This window comes from Choloepus didactylus, chromosome 5 (assembly GCF_015220235.1).
Source record: "Choloepus didactylus isolate mChoDid1 chromosome 5, mChoDid1.pri, whole genome shotgun sequence".
NCBI lineage: Eukaryota > Metazoa > Chordata > Mammalia > Pilosa > Megalonychidae > Choloepus > Choloepus didactylus.
This window is the reverse complement of record NC_051311.1, coordinates 148473045-148489706: the sequence shown is the minus strand read 5'-3', so window position 1 is coordinate 148489706 and position 16662 is coordinate 148473045. Positions and strand designations below refer to the sequence as shown.

General features: G+C 39.0%; 1 protein-coding gene across 4 annotated transcripts in view; it reads left to right on the top strand.

The window, feature by feature from the left end:
• AMPH (amphiphysin) overlaps positions 1 to 16662 on the top strand; it is a 254072-nt gene that overhangs the window by 217815 nt on the left and 19595 nt on the right. For all 4 annotated transcript variants that reach the window (XM_037837113.1, XM_037837110.1, XM_037837111.1 and 1 more), the window contains one exon: positions 3914 to 4027. In XM_037837113.1, coding sequence (XP_037693041.1) covers positions 3914 to 4027 — 114 coding nt within the window. The remainder of the gene's footprint in view (positions 1 to 3913; positions 4028 to 16662) is intronic.

Below are 16662 nucleotides of genomic sequence, written 5' to 3'. Positions count from 1 at the left end.
AATTCTTTTAATATGCTGTTGGATTTGGTTTGCTGGTATTGTGTTGAGGATTTTTGCATCTATATTCATAAGTGATATTGGACTGTATTTGTCTTGTGGTATCTTTATCCATTTTTGGTATGAGGGTGATGTTGGTTTCATAGAATGAATTACACTGTGTTCCCTGATCTTCAATTTTTTGGAAGAGTTTGACAGAATTGGAATTAAGTCTTCTTGGAGTGTTTGGTAGAATTACCCTGTGAAGCCATCTGGTCCTGGACTTGTCTTTGTTGGGAGGTTTTTGATTACTGATTCAATCTCTTTACTAGTAATTGATTTGTTAAGATTTTCTGTTTCTTGTCGAATCAGTGTACATAATATGTGTTTCTAAGAATTTGTCCATTTCACATAGTTTATCTAATTTATTGGTGTACAGTTGTCCATAGTATCCTCTTATAGTCATTTTTACTTCCGTGGGGTCAGTAGTAATGTCTCCCTTTTCATTTATGATTTGCATTATTTGTTTCCTCTCTCTTTTTTGATTTGTCCATCTAGTTAAAGGTTTATTGATATTTTTGATGTTTTCAAAGACCCAACTTTTGGTTTTGTTGTTTCTCTTTACTGTTTTTTTATTTTCTATTTCATTTATCTCTGCTCTGATCTTTGTTTACTCCTTCCTTCTGCTCACTTTGGGTTCAGTTTGCTCTTCTTTTTCTAGTTCTTCCAGTTTTGAAGTTAGGTCTCTGATTTGAAATCTTTCTCCTTTTTAAATGTAAGCATTTAGAGCTATAAATTTCCTTCTCAGTGTTGCTTCCACTGCACCCTATACGTTATATTTTTATTTTCATTTGCCTCAAGATATTTTCTAATTTCTCTTCTCATTTCCTCTTTAACCCATTGGTTGTTTAAGTGTATGTTGTTTAATTTCCACATATTTGTGAATTTTCCCTTTCTCTCTCTATTGATATCTAGCTTCTTTCTGTTGTGGTCAGTGAATATACATTGTATGGTTTCAATATTTTTGAATTTACTGAGACTTGTTTTTTGATCCAACATATGGTCTATCCTGGAGAATGACCCAAGTACACTCAAGAAGAAGGTGCATTCTGTTTTCATTGGGTACAGTGTTCTATGTATGTCTGTTAGGTCTAATCAGTTTAGTGTGTCATTCAAGTCCTGTACTTCCTTATTGATCTTCTGATTAGGTGTTCTATCCATTATTGAGAGTGAGGTATTAAAGAGTCCCACTATTAATGTAGAACTATCCGTGCACATGCAGGAAGCCCAGAGATCACCAAACAGAATAAAGCTAAAGAGAAACATGCCCTGTCACATGCTAGCCAGGCTGTCAAATGCAATGGTCAAGAAGAAAGTGCTGAAAGCTGTAAGAGAAAAGCAATATGTTATGTACAAGGGAGTTCTATTTCATTAGGAACCAATTTCTTATCAGAAACCATGGAGGCAAGAAGTCATTGAGTTGAAATACTTAAAATGCTGAGAGAAAACAATTGCCAACCAACAAATTTACGTCCAGCAGGACTTTCTTCAAAAGTCAGAGAGAGATTCAGACATTCCCAGATAAAAGCTGAGGGAATCCATTACTGATATAAGCAATGCTAAATACTTTTAAAAATTTGTATACATTGATATATTTATTTGACTCATGGTTTGAAACTTCTCTTGGTTTCTCATATGGCTCCCTATTTCATTCATAGCATATTCTGCTTGCAGAAGGAAAGCACCTGGTGACTGATTTCTTAGTGCTTTGTCAAATAAGCCTTCGAGACTCCACTGTGTAGGTCATTTGATACCAGGCTTTCATAGCAAATCACCTTTATTTCCCCAAGTGGCAAGAGAGCTTACAGTATCTGTTTCCTGCTATGAAAACTTGTTCCATTATGAAAATAAGTCCTTTTGAACAATAAAAATGAAGTCTTTTTCCGTAAAGTTCTCTTGAGAGCATATTGGAATGAATTTCATCTCATTCTTGCTTTAAAATCATGTCAGACCACCTCTAAAAGTTTATAAAATCCCATATAAATATTGAATTTCTTTGCATTCTGGGCTCTTAAAGTATCATTCCGTTTTATTTTTAACCCTGTAAAAGAAGGGTGGTGAAATTATAGGACGCATACAGTGAAGGGTTTGTTCATGATGCAAGATCAATATTGCGTATTGATGTAATAAGTTGCATATTTATCCAACACTGGGTTTTCATTTCCTGTGAACTCGGCTTAACTTTTTTTCTTCATTTACCTATGGAGTTCATGTTGTGTACTGACTTGGGTGGATATGTAGGAGAAATGGAGATGGCTATTGGTTGCTTGTGGTGAGAGTTAAGTGAAAGTTACTGGTCTCTGCCATCAAAAAAGCATTGATTGAAGACTTCTTGTGCCTCTGGGAAAACACTTTAATTTTTTTAGAGTTTAAATGTTTAAATGGAAAATTATCTTAATGGGCCCTCTAGTGTCTATTCATTTGCTGACATAGTCATACTGTATAACTATGCTTATATATTTTAATAAAAACTGAAAAAAGCAGGAATATTTTTGTAACCTTGGTGACATGCATTGGCTGTGGTGTTTTTAATAGCCTGTAGTTATTTTATATTCCTAATTTTAAAATTAAAAAGGTTTTTGAATGTAGTTAACAGCACTGAATTATATATTTGAATGTGGCTGAAAGGGAAATTTTAGATTGTGTAGATGGTACTAGAATAAAATTAAAAAAAAAAAAATCCAGGGAACTGCACAACACAAAAGTGAGCCGTAAGTTAAACCATGGATTATCCTTAATTATATAATTAAAAAAATGTGTTTTCATCATTTGTAACAAATGTTCCATATCAGTGCAAGGTGTTGGTGATGGGGTGGTATATGGGAACCCTATATTTTATGCATGATTGTTCTGTAAACCCACAACTTCTCTTAAAAAAATTAAATAAAAAATTTTTGAGCTGAGAGATTCCAGAAGCTATATTCAGCTTTATTCAGGAATCAGGATGATGTCTATATAGGGAAGTCAGAGTGAAACAAAAAGACTTCTCTCTTGTCCACAGAAACAAAAGGATCTAGTTGATATCACAGAGAATACTGCCCTGGAGTTCCTTAAATAATTAGTTGTTTATTTAAAACCAGTTGGTTGCTAAGGATTTTGTTGGAGGGTAAAAGGGCATGATGGGCTGAACAGGAGCTTACAGAAAGACAGTAAGACACTATCATGTAGCCAATAGCTTGGCTCTCTAAAAGGGGTGCCTTGATTCTTTTTGATCCTCTCCCATTCATGGCAGATAGGTTATAGAACCATTAGTAGACCTGTTCATGCTGTGCTCTTCCTGTAATGGTTTCAGTGGCTGCTTGCCAGGGACATGGTCCTGTTCCTGCAGTCTGGGAAGTGGCTTCATAGTGACTAATTGGTGAAAACACATGCATGTTAGTCCAAAGAGCAGACTGACCCCTTGATGTTTGGAACTGTGCATATCAACAGAGTTGAGAGGTCCCAGAACCATGTACCCCACAATCTCTTCCTCAGCCGTTTCGACTGGCATGTGTGGGTGTGCGTAGGATCTTCTATTCTCTCTCCTACATGACAGAAAGTCCCATTTTAGGCTCCCTTAGAGATATCACAGGGAATTAAATAGTCATAATGCTGCAAGTAAGTGAAATGAGTAGCCAAATCGGTAACTCTTTGCCTAAGTTCAAGGGAAATGACCTTTCTTGATGATGATAAAATGAGACCCTTGGTTAGAGTCCATCCCTTGACTTATCAGTTCTATAAAAGTCCATGTTGCCAAATGTGGGGAATTTTTCCAGCACAGATTTAATGAAGTCAGTTGCCTATAGGATGACGAAGATCTTAATGGTCTGGTGTTCTGTAACGCCATTTATTCACATGTTGAACCTTTTTCCTCTAATCCCCCCACAAACAACCAAAGGCTGAATCCGAACAGGCTCCCCCCACAGAGCTGAAAGCAGAGGAGCCCCCTGCTGCTGTGACACCTGCTGTTGGGCCGGACACCGAGGCCGAGGAGCCAGCGGAGGAGGCAGTGGTGAGTGCCACCTCTTCTCCCCCCCCCAGTCTTCCTTACCTGCCATGGCCATGTTCGTCACATTCACCCCCCTCATTCATGCCTCACTGTCTCACCATCCCATGTACCCTTCTCATCCATGCCTCAGCCATTCAGCTCCATATCTGCTATGGTTCCCAGGTTCCTTTGGCAGTGAAACCCCATTCTCTTTTATTTTTAAAAGGGAGACATGTAGGAAACTGATCTTAAATCTAGAAGACACTACCATGTAGCCAATAGCTTGGCTCTCTAAAAGGGGTGCCTTGATTCTTTTCGATCCTCTCCCATGCGTGGTAGATCAGTTATAGAACAATAATTAGACCTGTTCATGCTGTGCTCTTCCTGTAATGGCTACAAACATGGCTTCATTAGGGACCAACCCGAGGGTGATAAAAAGGAGGATTAATAACTTTGTTAGTTGTGTCTACCTGTTGATTACTTACAATATTGGGTTTTGATAGGTTTGTTAAAGCCCAATGAGGAATTGAAATCCCATAAATACAAACCTGTGAATCAATAGGATTCCTATGTGTATAACCATTTGCTCGAAACCAAGTCTGGTGCTGGCTCTTATAATGTGAGGTATTTTGAAGATGTGTTTTTGGTCTGGGACAGGAGCCAGATCTCACTGGCTGGAACCTGTGCCCTTCCCTTGTTCTGTGAGCTGTGTACCACCCACATCTGCAAACTGGGTTAGGCTCTGACAGCCATGAGGCTGAACTGAATGGTGTAACACCCATGATGGCTTAGAGTAACCCCATGGAAAATTTACTTTAAAATACCCATGGAAAATGGAAAATATTTTGTTTCTAAAATGCAGTAAAAGGTTTCTAAAGAATTTCAATCATGGTACCATTTAATAAAGCCCTCCTAAAATCTATACAAACAGGAAAACTTACCTCCTTCTTACCAAAAGTAACAATGTCTAGGTTATTTAACTAGATAAATGAAAATTATATGTTTTTATGGTTTTGCCCTGGTTCATTTTAGGGGGAAAAAGGGTAGGTCATCTGTCAAATCCATAGTTTATTAATAGAGTAGAAGAGTTAATGAGAGGGCAGGATGATGATAGGAAATACAAAGAATAACTCAAGAAAAATTGTCATATTTTCCATCTGAAGATACAGAGCTGGATTAAGTCCTGTAGGGAAAACAAAAAATGTGTTCTGCTTGATTGAATCTCTCTGAGAAGCATTGCTTGCATGGTCTTTTGAGCAGGAAGTGTTGAGGCTCCCTGCTTCAGTGTCCAGGATTTTTCTTCCTAACCGCTATTTCTAGATTCAGTGGTGCACTCAACAATTCAATGCAGATGTGGCATTTTCATTTGGTGTTAGATTTTGATCTGTCCATCTACCTTAGGTTTAAGATATTTAAATAACCATGGAAGGGAAAAATAAAATTTGAATTATTCTTAATATTTTTGTACCTACTATATATTGGGCAATGCTTATATATGATTTATAACCCTTTTAACCAAGAGTAATATTAAAAATATTTAACAGTATAGCACAGGCATCAACCATCATTGAAACCAGCTTCTCTAACATTGGGTAAGGAGATATTTGGAAGAACTCTTCATTCTGAAATTACTTTTCTCCTAAGGCTTATAGATGAGCTTTAGAGAAGCAGCAATTTAGATCCCTTCTGGAGTATAAGAAGGTTTGGAAAGTCTTGGGGAGGATTCAGGTACCTGCAGAGATCCACAGGGAACATTAAAACAGCTGCTGTGTTGTTCACAGTCTGAGCCATCCTCTCTAAGTTCAGAAAGTTCATTTTTCCACCTTCCTATGGACTGAAGAATAATAGTAATAATGAGGGGGTAGCTTACAAACAGTCCAATTTTCATAAGAATGTTCTTTGGAATTTTCTAACTTTGATGTCTTTAAAATTGATAAACCTGGAGAAAATAAATTCTTCCCCTTGTCCTCCCTTCTACTCAAGAGAATCACATCACACAGAATGTAATTTTATTCTCTACAGTAGATTTATGGCTTCTTTCTGCTGATTATAATAATCTAAAATCATAATATTGGGGTTATTTTTTCCTAAAGAAAGACTCCTGTTTCTAGATTTGTGATTACTTTTAAAACCATAAAATTCCATGTTGTGTCCTGAGTATTAATTAATAGGCTGGCTGGGGTTGTCATCAGTCAGGATTGAATTGGCATGACCTTTTGAGGTAATCTTTTTTGCTACCTAAATGTCACCACACAGTTATTAGTTCAGGTCTTGATAGAATGCATTTCATCCGAGGTGAAGTTTGTGGTGACTTTGTGAGAGAAAGAGGCAAGTGTAATTTCAAAAACAGGAAATTGTAGCAGTGGTTCACAAAGAAACCTGGGGCTTTCAAGTTTTGTTTGTATTTTATTTCCCACACAGCTAATACTGTCTTTACTTTGCCCCACCATACCAAATTTCAGCAGCATAGCCGCAGGATGCATTTTAAAACCAACACTGTTACTTCCCCTTTCCCAGATGTTTCTATGTTAAATAAATAAGGAAAATATTCTTTAGGAAAAAAGTGATTTCAATATTTGTTTCAGTATATATGCCAGAGAATTAGCTTAAAAAATAGTAAAGATGACCAGAAATTCAAGTGATTATGTATTCCTTGCTTATAATTAATCATTTATTGTGCATGTCATTTCCTTTGAGAAAATAAATTTTTACCAATATTTATTCCACTTTCTCATAGAGAGGCCGCTCCTAATATTCTCTCAATTTCTGTGATATTTTGCTCAAATGATGAAATGAACCAGTGCCTTTTTTTCTTAGGGTTTTAATGAAAAAATGCACTATAATGAAATTTAGGGTTAGTATAGTTTGCAAAATACAGAAATGGGGAAAAGACTGAGGCAAATATGTTTCTAGAATTTTAGGAGAATCATGGAAGATGAAAATCTGAACCATTATTTTGCAGGCTACTTTTGGCTTTGCTGGGTGTTTTTTTTTTTTTTTTTTTTGGTAATTGTTGTTTTAATTTCACTGTTTTTAAATTGACTTGTTGAGACCAGTTTAAATCAACAAATATGTGCATACCAGAAATGCCAAACTATTGTCTATTAACTGCATCTTTACTAGGAATATTTCTATCTGTTTGAGTTGGATGCATGTGCTCATTTCCTTCATTTAGTTGACAAGTGTTTTTGAGTCCCTTCTAGATATCAGGCTCTGTTCTGGACCTGGGATACAGTGATGCACCAAGTAGTTAAGACTCCTGCCCTCAGTTCTCACAGCTAGTGGTTGAGAACAACTTTAAACAGGGATGGGGTATCCTGTGACAGTCCCATGTGTGGGGAAACACTATTTGAGTTCTCTCCTTGCACAGAGTACACATGTAGAACCAGGATTTTCACCGTGCCTCTTGATGTGATCTCCTAGTATGTCAGAAGATGGCACTGAAGATCAGAGAAAGCCAAGAGAGCTTGATTTACCCTCTGTTCATTAGTGTAGAATTATCTCCCAATTCTACACGCTCACATTAAAGCATGCCTTGTTAATTGAGAGGCTTGTGCCTTTTTACCTTTCTCAGAAACAAAGCATAGACATGATTTTTTTTTCTCTCTGATTGCATTCCTATTAGCAGTTAATTACATATCAGCCCCATAAGCCAAGCAAGTGGTTCTTGTTTCTCTTTTGTCCCACAATGCCCAGCACAGAGCAGGGTGCATAATAGATACCCAGTAAATTGTGATTCACTGGTTTGTTGAGTGTCACTATAGTTTAGGTTCCTAAAGAGGACTATAGCCTGATCTCTTAAAAGTATAAATATTTATATGGTAATTTTCTTTCTCTTCATTTCCATTCAGATAATTTACTTCTTGTTTTGGTGGTAATTTTTTTAAACATTTTTTTTATTGTGAGATTATATATAGAAAAAGTGATAACTTTCAAAGTACGGTTTAACAAGTAGTTATAGAGCAAATTCAAAGTATGATATGGGTTACAGTTCTACCATGTCAATTATTTCCTTCTAGCTGTTATAATACACTAGAGGCTAAAAAAAATGTATGTAATGTTTCAGTAGTCAAATCCTTTGTTAAATCCTATCTTGTCTGTTGCTACTCCTCCCTCTCATTTGATCACTCTCTCAATTTTCAGGGATATCTAGGCAATGACCAGTCTAACTTGTTCTGATTGAAAAGGGGTGTCGACACTATGGGGAAGGGGGATGCAGCTGGTTGATGTTTTGAAGAGAATGGTGCGTCTGGGGTTTGGGACTTATCTGGCATAGGAACAATCTGGAGGGGTTTAAGTTTCTGAAATATAAACTTAGTGAGTAAAACTTTTATAGAGTCTCAGATAGGGACCTGGATATTCTTTAGGATTTTGGGGAATACTGCTGGTTTGGGCTTGGCTTACTGTGGCAATTTGCAATATCTAGCTGAAGCGTGCATAACAGAAGCCCCCAGGACAGCCTCTCGTCTCTAACTGAAATCTCTTAGCCACTGAAATATTATTTTGTTAAATTTCTTTTCTCCCTTTTGGTCAAGAAGACATTCTCAATCTCACAATGCCAGGGCCAGGCTCACTCCTGGGAGTTGTTTTCCACATCACCAGGGAGACTCACACCCCTAGGAGTCATGTCCCACGTAGTGGGGAGGGTAATGAATTTATTTGCAGAGTTGGGCTTAGAGAGCAACAAAAGAGGTTCTCTGGAAGTGACTCTTTAGGCATAATTATAGGTAGGCTTAGCCTCCCCTTTGCAGCAGTAAGTTTCATAAGAACAATCCTCAAGATCAAAGTCTTGACTTATTAAGTAGGGGTTCCCTAATTTCATATAGTATACATTCTGTCCAAAATAAACAATCAATATTTCACATTATCCTCACTTATACAATCATCATCACTCAATTTTAAACGATTATTGTAACCCCAAACGCCCCATAACTCTTATCCCCCTCCCCCATTTATTTTCCCCTAATATTGGTGTGGTACCAGTAAGGTATTCCTATTAAATATAGTCATAGTATGCAATAGGTAGTTTTTCCCCTATACTACTCTGTTGTTAACTCTTTGTACAAGTGTCATACCTTAGAAATAGATTATGCAAGAACTTATTTATATTTGTACTGCTAATCTGTGTGATACATGACTTTAAACAACCACTTTCAATCATGGTTTGCCTTCAATATGGAACTGATGCTTATAATCCCATTAACGAACAATCATCATCCCCGTCCATTCCTATACCTTTAAGTTCAACAACTCTGTTCATATTAGGTAATCATTGCCCCTTCTCTAGCTTCTATCTATCTCTGGGTCCCATATATTCTACATTTTAAGACACTGACTTTACATTATCCAGGGGGTTCATATTAGTGATGTCGTACAATATCTCTCCTTTTGTGTCTAACTTATTTCACTCACCATTAGGTCTTCAAGTTTCATCCATGCTGTCATATGTTTCAGGACCTTGTTTCTTCTTACTGTTGCATAGTATTCCATTGTATGTATATACCACATTTTGTTTATCCACTCGGCTGTTGAAAGACACTTGGAGAGTTTGCATCTTTTGGCAATTGTGAATAGTGCCACTATGAGCATCAGTATGCAAATGTTTGTTCACGTCACTGCCTTCTGCTCTTCTGGGTATATACCAAGTAGTGGAATTGTTGGGTCATAAGGTAACTCAATCTTTAGTTTTCTGAGCAACCGCCAAGCTGTCTTCCACAGAGGCTGTACTATTATACATTCCCACCAGCAGTGGATAAGATCTCCAATTTCTCCACATCCTCTCCAGCATTTGTAGTTTCCAGTTGGTTTAATGGCAGCCATTCTTATAGGTGTGGGATGATACCTCATTGTGGTTTTGATTTGCATTTCACTAACAGCTAGTGGAAATGAACATTTTTTCATGTGTTTCTTGGCCATTTGTATTTCCTCTTTGGAAAAATGTCTTTTCATATCTTTTGCCCATTTTATAATTGGGCTGTTTGTACTTTTGTCATTGAGTTGTAGAATTTCTTTATATATGCTGGATGTCAGTCCCTTATCAAATATATGTCTTCCAAATATTTTCTCCCATTGAGTTGGCTGCCTCTTCACCTTTTTGAAGAAGTCCTTTGAGGCAAAGAAGAATTTGATTTTGACAAGTTCTCATTTATCTATTTTTTCTTTTGTTGCTTATGCTTTGGGTGTAAGGTCTCAGAAGCTACCTCCTATTATTACGTCTTCTCACCTGCCAGTTGTCAGATTGGCTTTGCTCAGTTGCATCTCCTTCCCAAGGGAAAGGCCCCCACTCCTCCCCAGAACCAGACCCCCACTATAGTACACCTCAGGCCTGAGGGTGGTCACTGTGTGCTGCACCAGGGTTTCTGTTTGTGGCCAACACAGGTCTGCTGGTTCTCAGGTTCCCTCACAGGAGCTCCTGGCTGCAAGACTGAGAAGGGTTATCTCCCCAGCTGGTTACTGAGATAAGATGTAGGAGTGTGGAGCTCTTCCCTCCCCACTCTAGCCTGCACACAGCTGCCAGCCCCAGAGGTGGTCATGGTTGAATAAACTCATCCCATCCTTTCAGTTGTAATTGCTGCACTTTTTCATCCAGGTCCCCCTTATATATTGCAGAGATTCTTCTCTGGCCGCTGATACCCTGAAACTGCTGTCCTGGTCGTTTTCTGCCTTTTCTCTAGTTATTCCATGGGGGAGAAGTTTGCTCTGTATCTCCCATTCCACCATCTTTCCAGAAGTCCCAATCAATTTGTCAGATAATTTACTTTTTTATATTTAGGAGAAGCAAGCTACTTATTGTGATCCAAAGCAGTGCCGGTTTTCTCGCTCTGTCCCACAGTAGCTCTGTGACATCTGAGCCCCAGTTGCCTCAGCTATAAATTGTAGTTAATAATAATGACCTCAAAAGCATCCTGTGAGAGCTAAGAAATAATACATGGCTTTAGTTCAGCATCTGGCACACAGAAGTTTCTCCATCAATGAAAGCTTGATCGTATCTTTATTGTCATTGTCATCATTAAAAGCAACTTCCTTCAAGGTAAGCAGAGGTGGGTGAAGTCTGTACTCTGGGAAGGAGAAGGCAACAGGTACAGAAGATAACCACCTTGTATTTCAATTTTGCCTCATGTCAGAAACGCTGAGGGACTCAATCTTTTTAGGTTCCCATCAGCACAAATTTCCTCTTGGTCCTAAAGAAGGTGGCATCCCATCAGGAGTCTTTGTCTTCTCTGAAAGGGCTTTCTTTTATAGGGACCGTCATCCTGGGTCCACTGGATAGGGAGTTTGTCCACTTTCACTGCCAGGGAGATGTGGACATTCAGGGGGAAGCCCTATACCTTCAGCCACACCATCCTTTGAGGTGTTTCTGGAGGAGAGAAAAGGCTGATGAGCTCCTGGTGCATCTGCTGACACAAATGGCTGAGCCTGGATCTTTCTTTCTCTCTACTATTGCACCGAGTCACAGGGAAAAGATAAAGTCAGCCAATAAGAAAATGAATGTAACACAACAATAATGCCCAACTCCCCATTCCTCACAGAGAAGGATGTCGTGGTTTGTAGGTTTCCAGCTCCAGAAAATGAGGGCATTGCTGTTTCGATAGGAGGCTGGCATTAAATATTCATTAACCACCTGCTAACTGCCAAGTGGCAGCTCACACAAACCATCTCCCCTGCCTCCAGGGGCTGATTCCAAGACCCCTTCCTGAAAAGGCTCACGTGGAAATTGTGTAAGGTGGTTATTTACTCAGAGTGTTATCTTAATTACATGTGACTATGAACTTCAGGATTCAGATTGTTTTTCTGCTCTCCAGCAGCCCATTGGTGCCTAGTGATTTTTAAATACTACTTTTGGCATATACTTTTCATCACATATTTAATCTGGTACTTTAGCTTGGTGTTTTTTAACATGGCTTTGGTTGTAATTAACTTCAGAACAGAACACTCTTTTTCCTCATATCTTGGTACATATTAGTCTTAATCCATAAGCCTCCCTTGAAACCATTCCTTATCCTTGGCACAGTTTGGAAGCCAGTATAAAACCAGACCTATTGAGAGGTTCATAGGATTTTAGCACTAATCTGTTTGGAAAACAGCCCTTCTATCACTGTGAAGCCCACTCCCACCCCATATAGTTAGAATATAGATATGGAAGAGCTTTGGAGATTTGTTCTCCTGGCTCAGCTCTCTCATTCTACATGTGACAGTGCTGAGATTTGTTCAGTTTGTAGATAGTATGGAACTAAACATAGACCAGTGTGCATTGCAGTTCTGCCTTCACTTGAAGCACCTTCTTATTTGGCCCATCCCTTAAACACCCCCAGGGTAGAAAGACCCTTTCTGTGGACATTAGTCCTCTGTGGCCATGAGCTGGAACTGTAAGTATGATCAGGAAAAAGTGCTTGATTTGAGATCAGAGAGCCCTTTCCGTTCTCTTGCAAAATGCCTCTCACAAAGAGTCACAAAGTCTCTTCCTGCTCTCAAAAATCTATAGTCTTATTTAAAAAAAAATAGTTTCCATGTGCCTTGTGTTTGAGAGCACCCTTTGTTTATGGTTTCATTCCCAGCCTCATTTCCTAGGCAGTTGGAGTGACAAAAGCATCACGGAGTCCATTTTACTTACCAAGGCCATGGATGTTCAGCGGTTGGGAAATGAGAGGATTGGCGGTTGGGTTTTCAACATAGAGTCACAAGCAGCTCATATGCTGCCATTTGTGAATTACTGTGTGTGGCTTGAAGTAAAAAAGCAAAGGAATAAAATACCAAGAAACTTAAAATATAGTAAATAAGGGCCATATCATAATAATAGATACTGCTGAGTACCTGTATTTTACATGTATTATCTCATGGCAAGCCCATTAAATACACATTTTTTTTTTTAGGTCTCATTACTTCCATTTTAAAGATTAAGAAAACTGAAGTACACAAAGATTTAGTGGTTTAACCAAGATTACATACCCAGAATATGATGGCATGGAATTCAAATCCTGGAATTTTAATCCATAGATATCTGTCTATTGACTACTCCAGATCCCAAGTCTTTAAAAAGCACAGGTTTTATGTACATCCATTTTTCGACTAATTTCTTATCACATCAGGGCCTTTAAGGTCATAGTAGGCTGAACCTCTCCATGATGACACCAGGATATCTCACAACTAATGCTTAGACTTGATGGTGGTCCTGTTTTGTAGCTGCAGAGGCAAAAGGGGACGGAAACTCTTGTGTGCCTCAGCATTGCGCTCCTCAGAGGGGACGTGTTTTATTCCCCTGCTTGGGCTGCAAAGGGAGTGCTTTCAGTACAGGACTCACAAATCGTTTTACACCTCTTTGCCTCAAAGTCTTCTTTCTGCTTAAGAGGGTTGGGCTTGATAAACTTGAAGTTCTCTTCCTGCTCCCAAAAATCTATAATGTCTTACTATAAAAAATGAAGGGTTTCCTTGTGTTTGAGAGCACCCCTGGTTTACGGTTTCATTCCAGCCTCATTTGCTGGGCAATTGGGGTGACAAAAGCATCATGGAGTTCATTTGACTTACCAAGGCCATGGATTGTTCAACGCCTGGGAAATGAGAGGGTTGGCGGTTGGGTCTTCCAGTGGTGATTGTCAGTAGCTGAACCTCTCTGCAGAATTCAGGCCCTCACCCTGCCACCTGGTTGGGCAACTGCAGTGCCTGGGTGTTTGGCAGGGTGAAGGTTGGGAATTTGGCCAACAGAGCATGACGCCATTTAGGGGAGGTGCAGACCACGAGTTCTGGGTGTGTCTGACAGCCCCACCTCTGCATTCTGCAGACCCCAACCTGGGCCTCACACAGGAAGGCAGTTTGAACAGCAGCTGCAAATACTATTTGTCTTTCAGAGATAATGTAGCCAAGCAAGGTGAGATGTTTACTGAGCTGTAAAGACATTCTCCTTATGCAGGCTCTTTAATGAACTATTCATAACTCCCATGGATGCGGTCCATTGTGGCTGCCCCAGAAACCAGTACCTGCTCATCTCCCCACCTCTGAGAGTGCATAATATATGATATTTACCTTCTTCAAAAGATAAATCCACTTTTCCTATCCTCTTCTGTATACAGTGCAAATAAATCTTTAAAATTTTAAATTATGATATATATCCTTATTAGATATTTTGCCTTGACCTTATAGACCAAATTAATCAAAGCTTCATTAACTTTAGCATCTTTGAAGAACACCTTAATTTTTAGAGAAAGTCATATTGCTAATTCTAACAGTCGTTGCCACGGCAACACAGCTGCCAGCAACTGAGCTGCACTGGGACCCGGCTGCTGAGGGTTTATGATGGCACTGCAGGCAATACTAGGAGAATAGATTGAAAAAGATGATTGAGATGAAGGTCAAGGGGAAAAAAAATCCACTAAACTCCTTTATTAGAAAGGAAACACAGAGATGTGTCAAATGAAGTTTGTAATACCAGGCACCATCTTTGAAGGGACCGCCACTGGGGACCCTATATCCCCGATTAGAGCTCACCTGCCCCCCACAGTCATGCCGAAAGAAGATTGTGACCTGTGGAATTTCAAATACAGGTTTTGTGGACAGGAGAAACAGCTGTCCACCCGTGTGAGTACAGGAATCTTCTCTTTGGGGCCATAACTAGGTTTTGTCAACCCTAACTGCTTTCCTTCTCTTGGGCTTTTCTTGAAAATGAGTCCTGAAGAAAATTCTTTATTTTCATAAAACACCAGGAAATTCTGATAAGAGCTCAGGTTGGATTCAGAATAAGGGATGGTCAGGAAAAGGCACCAGTTACCTGTAGCCAGGATTCCCATGGAGATCTCTGTCTCCCTTTGTGTCTCTCCTCTGTGAGTTTACACAGTGGCCCAGAGGAGTTCAGGGGCTTACTTAGCCCCACAGTTAACGACTGGAAGAGTCAGAACTAGAACTCAGATCTCCAGCCCTATGCCCAGAGCTACTTCCACCCTATCGCACTCACTTGCAGAATGAGAACATTGGGCTAGATGAGCCCCATGGCCCTTCCAGTGTTGGGATCCTATTACTCTCTAGCTTGTGAACATAGCAAGGAATGGCCAAGTGTCCGATTTCCAAATGTTCTCAGTTATAACTTTGAAGTACAAGGAACAAATCTAGGTGAAGATGGGATGGTCTTCCTTTCTGTTTTCCCATTCTGTTCCTGTCTTTCTAAAAAATGAAATCTACGGGACTGTGGGCAGAATAATGCAGAGAAATTTCATCCAGCCAATCTCTTCTTGCTATCTCTTTATCACATGATATGCTATTGGTTAAGAGAAACTTTGTGACATACTTGCTTAGGGGACCAGATAGTACATGGACATGACTAAAGATAATTTTATTTATAACCTATGTATCTCATTTTATAGAGTGGCATTCGAAGAGTGAATGCTTTGGCTGTTGTCAAACACCATTTGGTTGGGGTTGTCATTGTGAACCAGTGGGTCCCTGGGAGGCACTCCACATCTCAGAGTCACTGTGGTTCTCCCTGTATTTCATGTGGGCTGGTGTGTAAAAAACACAGAATTTAGAGTTGAAAATTAATGTGTTCTAATCCTGGTTTACTGTTTGGGTGAGTTACTTCAACTGTAAGCATTAATTGACTTGTCTAGAAAATGAGGATACTGTCTAATAGGGTTGCTATGAGAATAATATGCAATAAATGTAAAACACCTGGGATCATGCCTGGAAGTTTGTAGACTGACTGTAAACCTCAGTTTCCCCCATAGGTTACAGAATGTGTATTTACTATAATTGTCTAGCAGAAGCCTGTACATGGATCAGAATTACTGTTCTCCGTGTGGGGATAAATTGGTAAGATTAGAATTCTGTGATTTTTCAACCTAGTGTCTCTGCCAAGAGCAAATATCAGGAAGATGGGTAGTCTCTGACTCTGGTAAAAAAATGCCCTATAGCCATGAAAGACAATCATTGGACTAAAATTTAAAAATATGTCTCTTACATTCATTACTTATTCCAGGAGAACTTTAATGAAAATGAATTGTATCCCAGGAGTGTATAAATGAAAAATGTAAGAAACTGAAAGAATTAAAAAATAAATCACAGCGTGAGAAAATATATTAGATTCAACATTATAATTTTTTTTTTTCATTTTGATGCTCTTTGTACTTTAATACACAAAGAGAATCAACATTTCCATAAACCAAAGCTTGAGTGGACCCTTGAAGCAGAACAGCTGAGCCAGGCATAGAAAAATGTGATATTTCTGTTCATCCTGACCGAGAGAGGGGCTGACTGGCATTAGGCCCCGTGAGGGAAGCATCTTTCTAAGGCATCCGGGTCATTTGGGGCCTGCTGCTACTCACTCCAGTACATACTTTTACACATATATTTGGGGGGTTCAAGACAGATGGTTGTGTGTAGAAATGTGGTGAATCCTGAAGAGGACATCTAAGAGTTCCCAGATGGTGACTAAAATGGGACAAAGAGAGCCCATCTACCATATCTACTGGGAAGGCCAGGCTTAGAGAGATTTCACCTAATTTGAGATGTATTTAATAAATACATTTAAAATGAACATGGGACCTGCAGAGCAACACAAAGGAAGGGAGAGATGGTGTTCTAGACATTCTAGATACAGAGTTAAAATTTTCTTTAAGGAACAACAAAAATGTACCCAGAGTACAAATTTTTAAAATTGTCAGCAAAATTCAAGATGA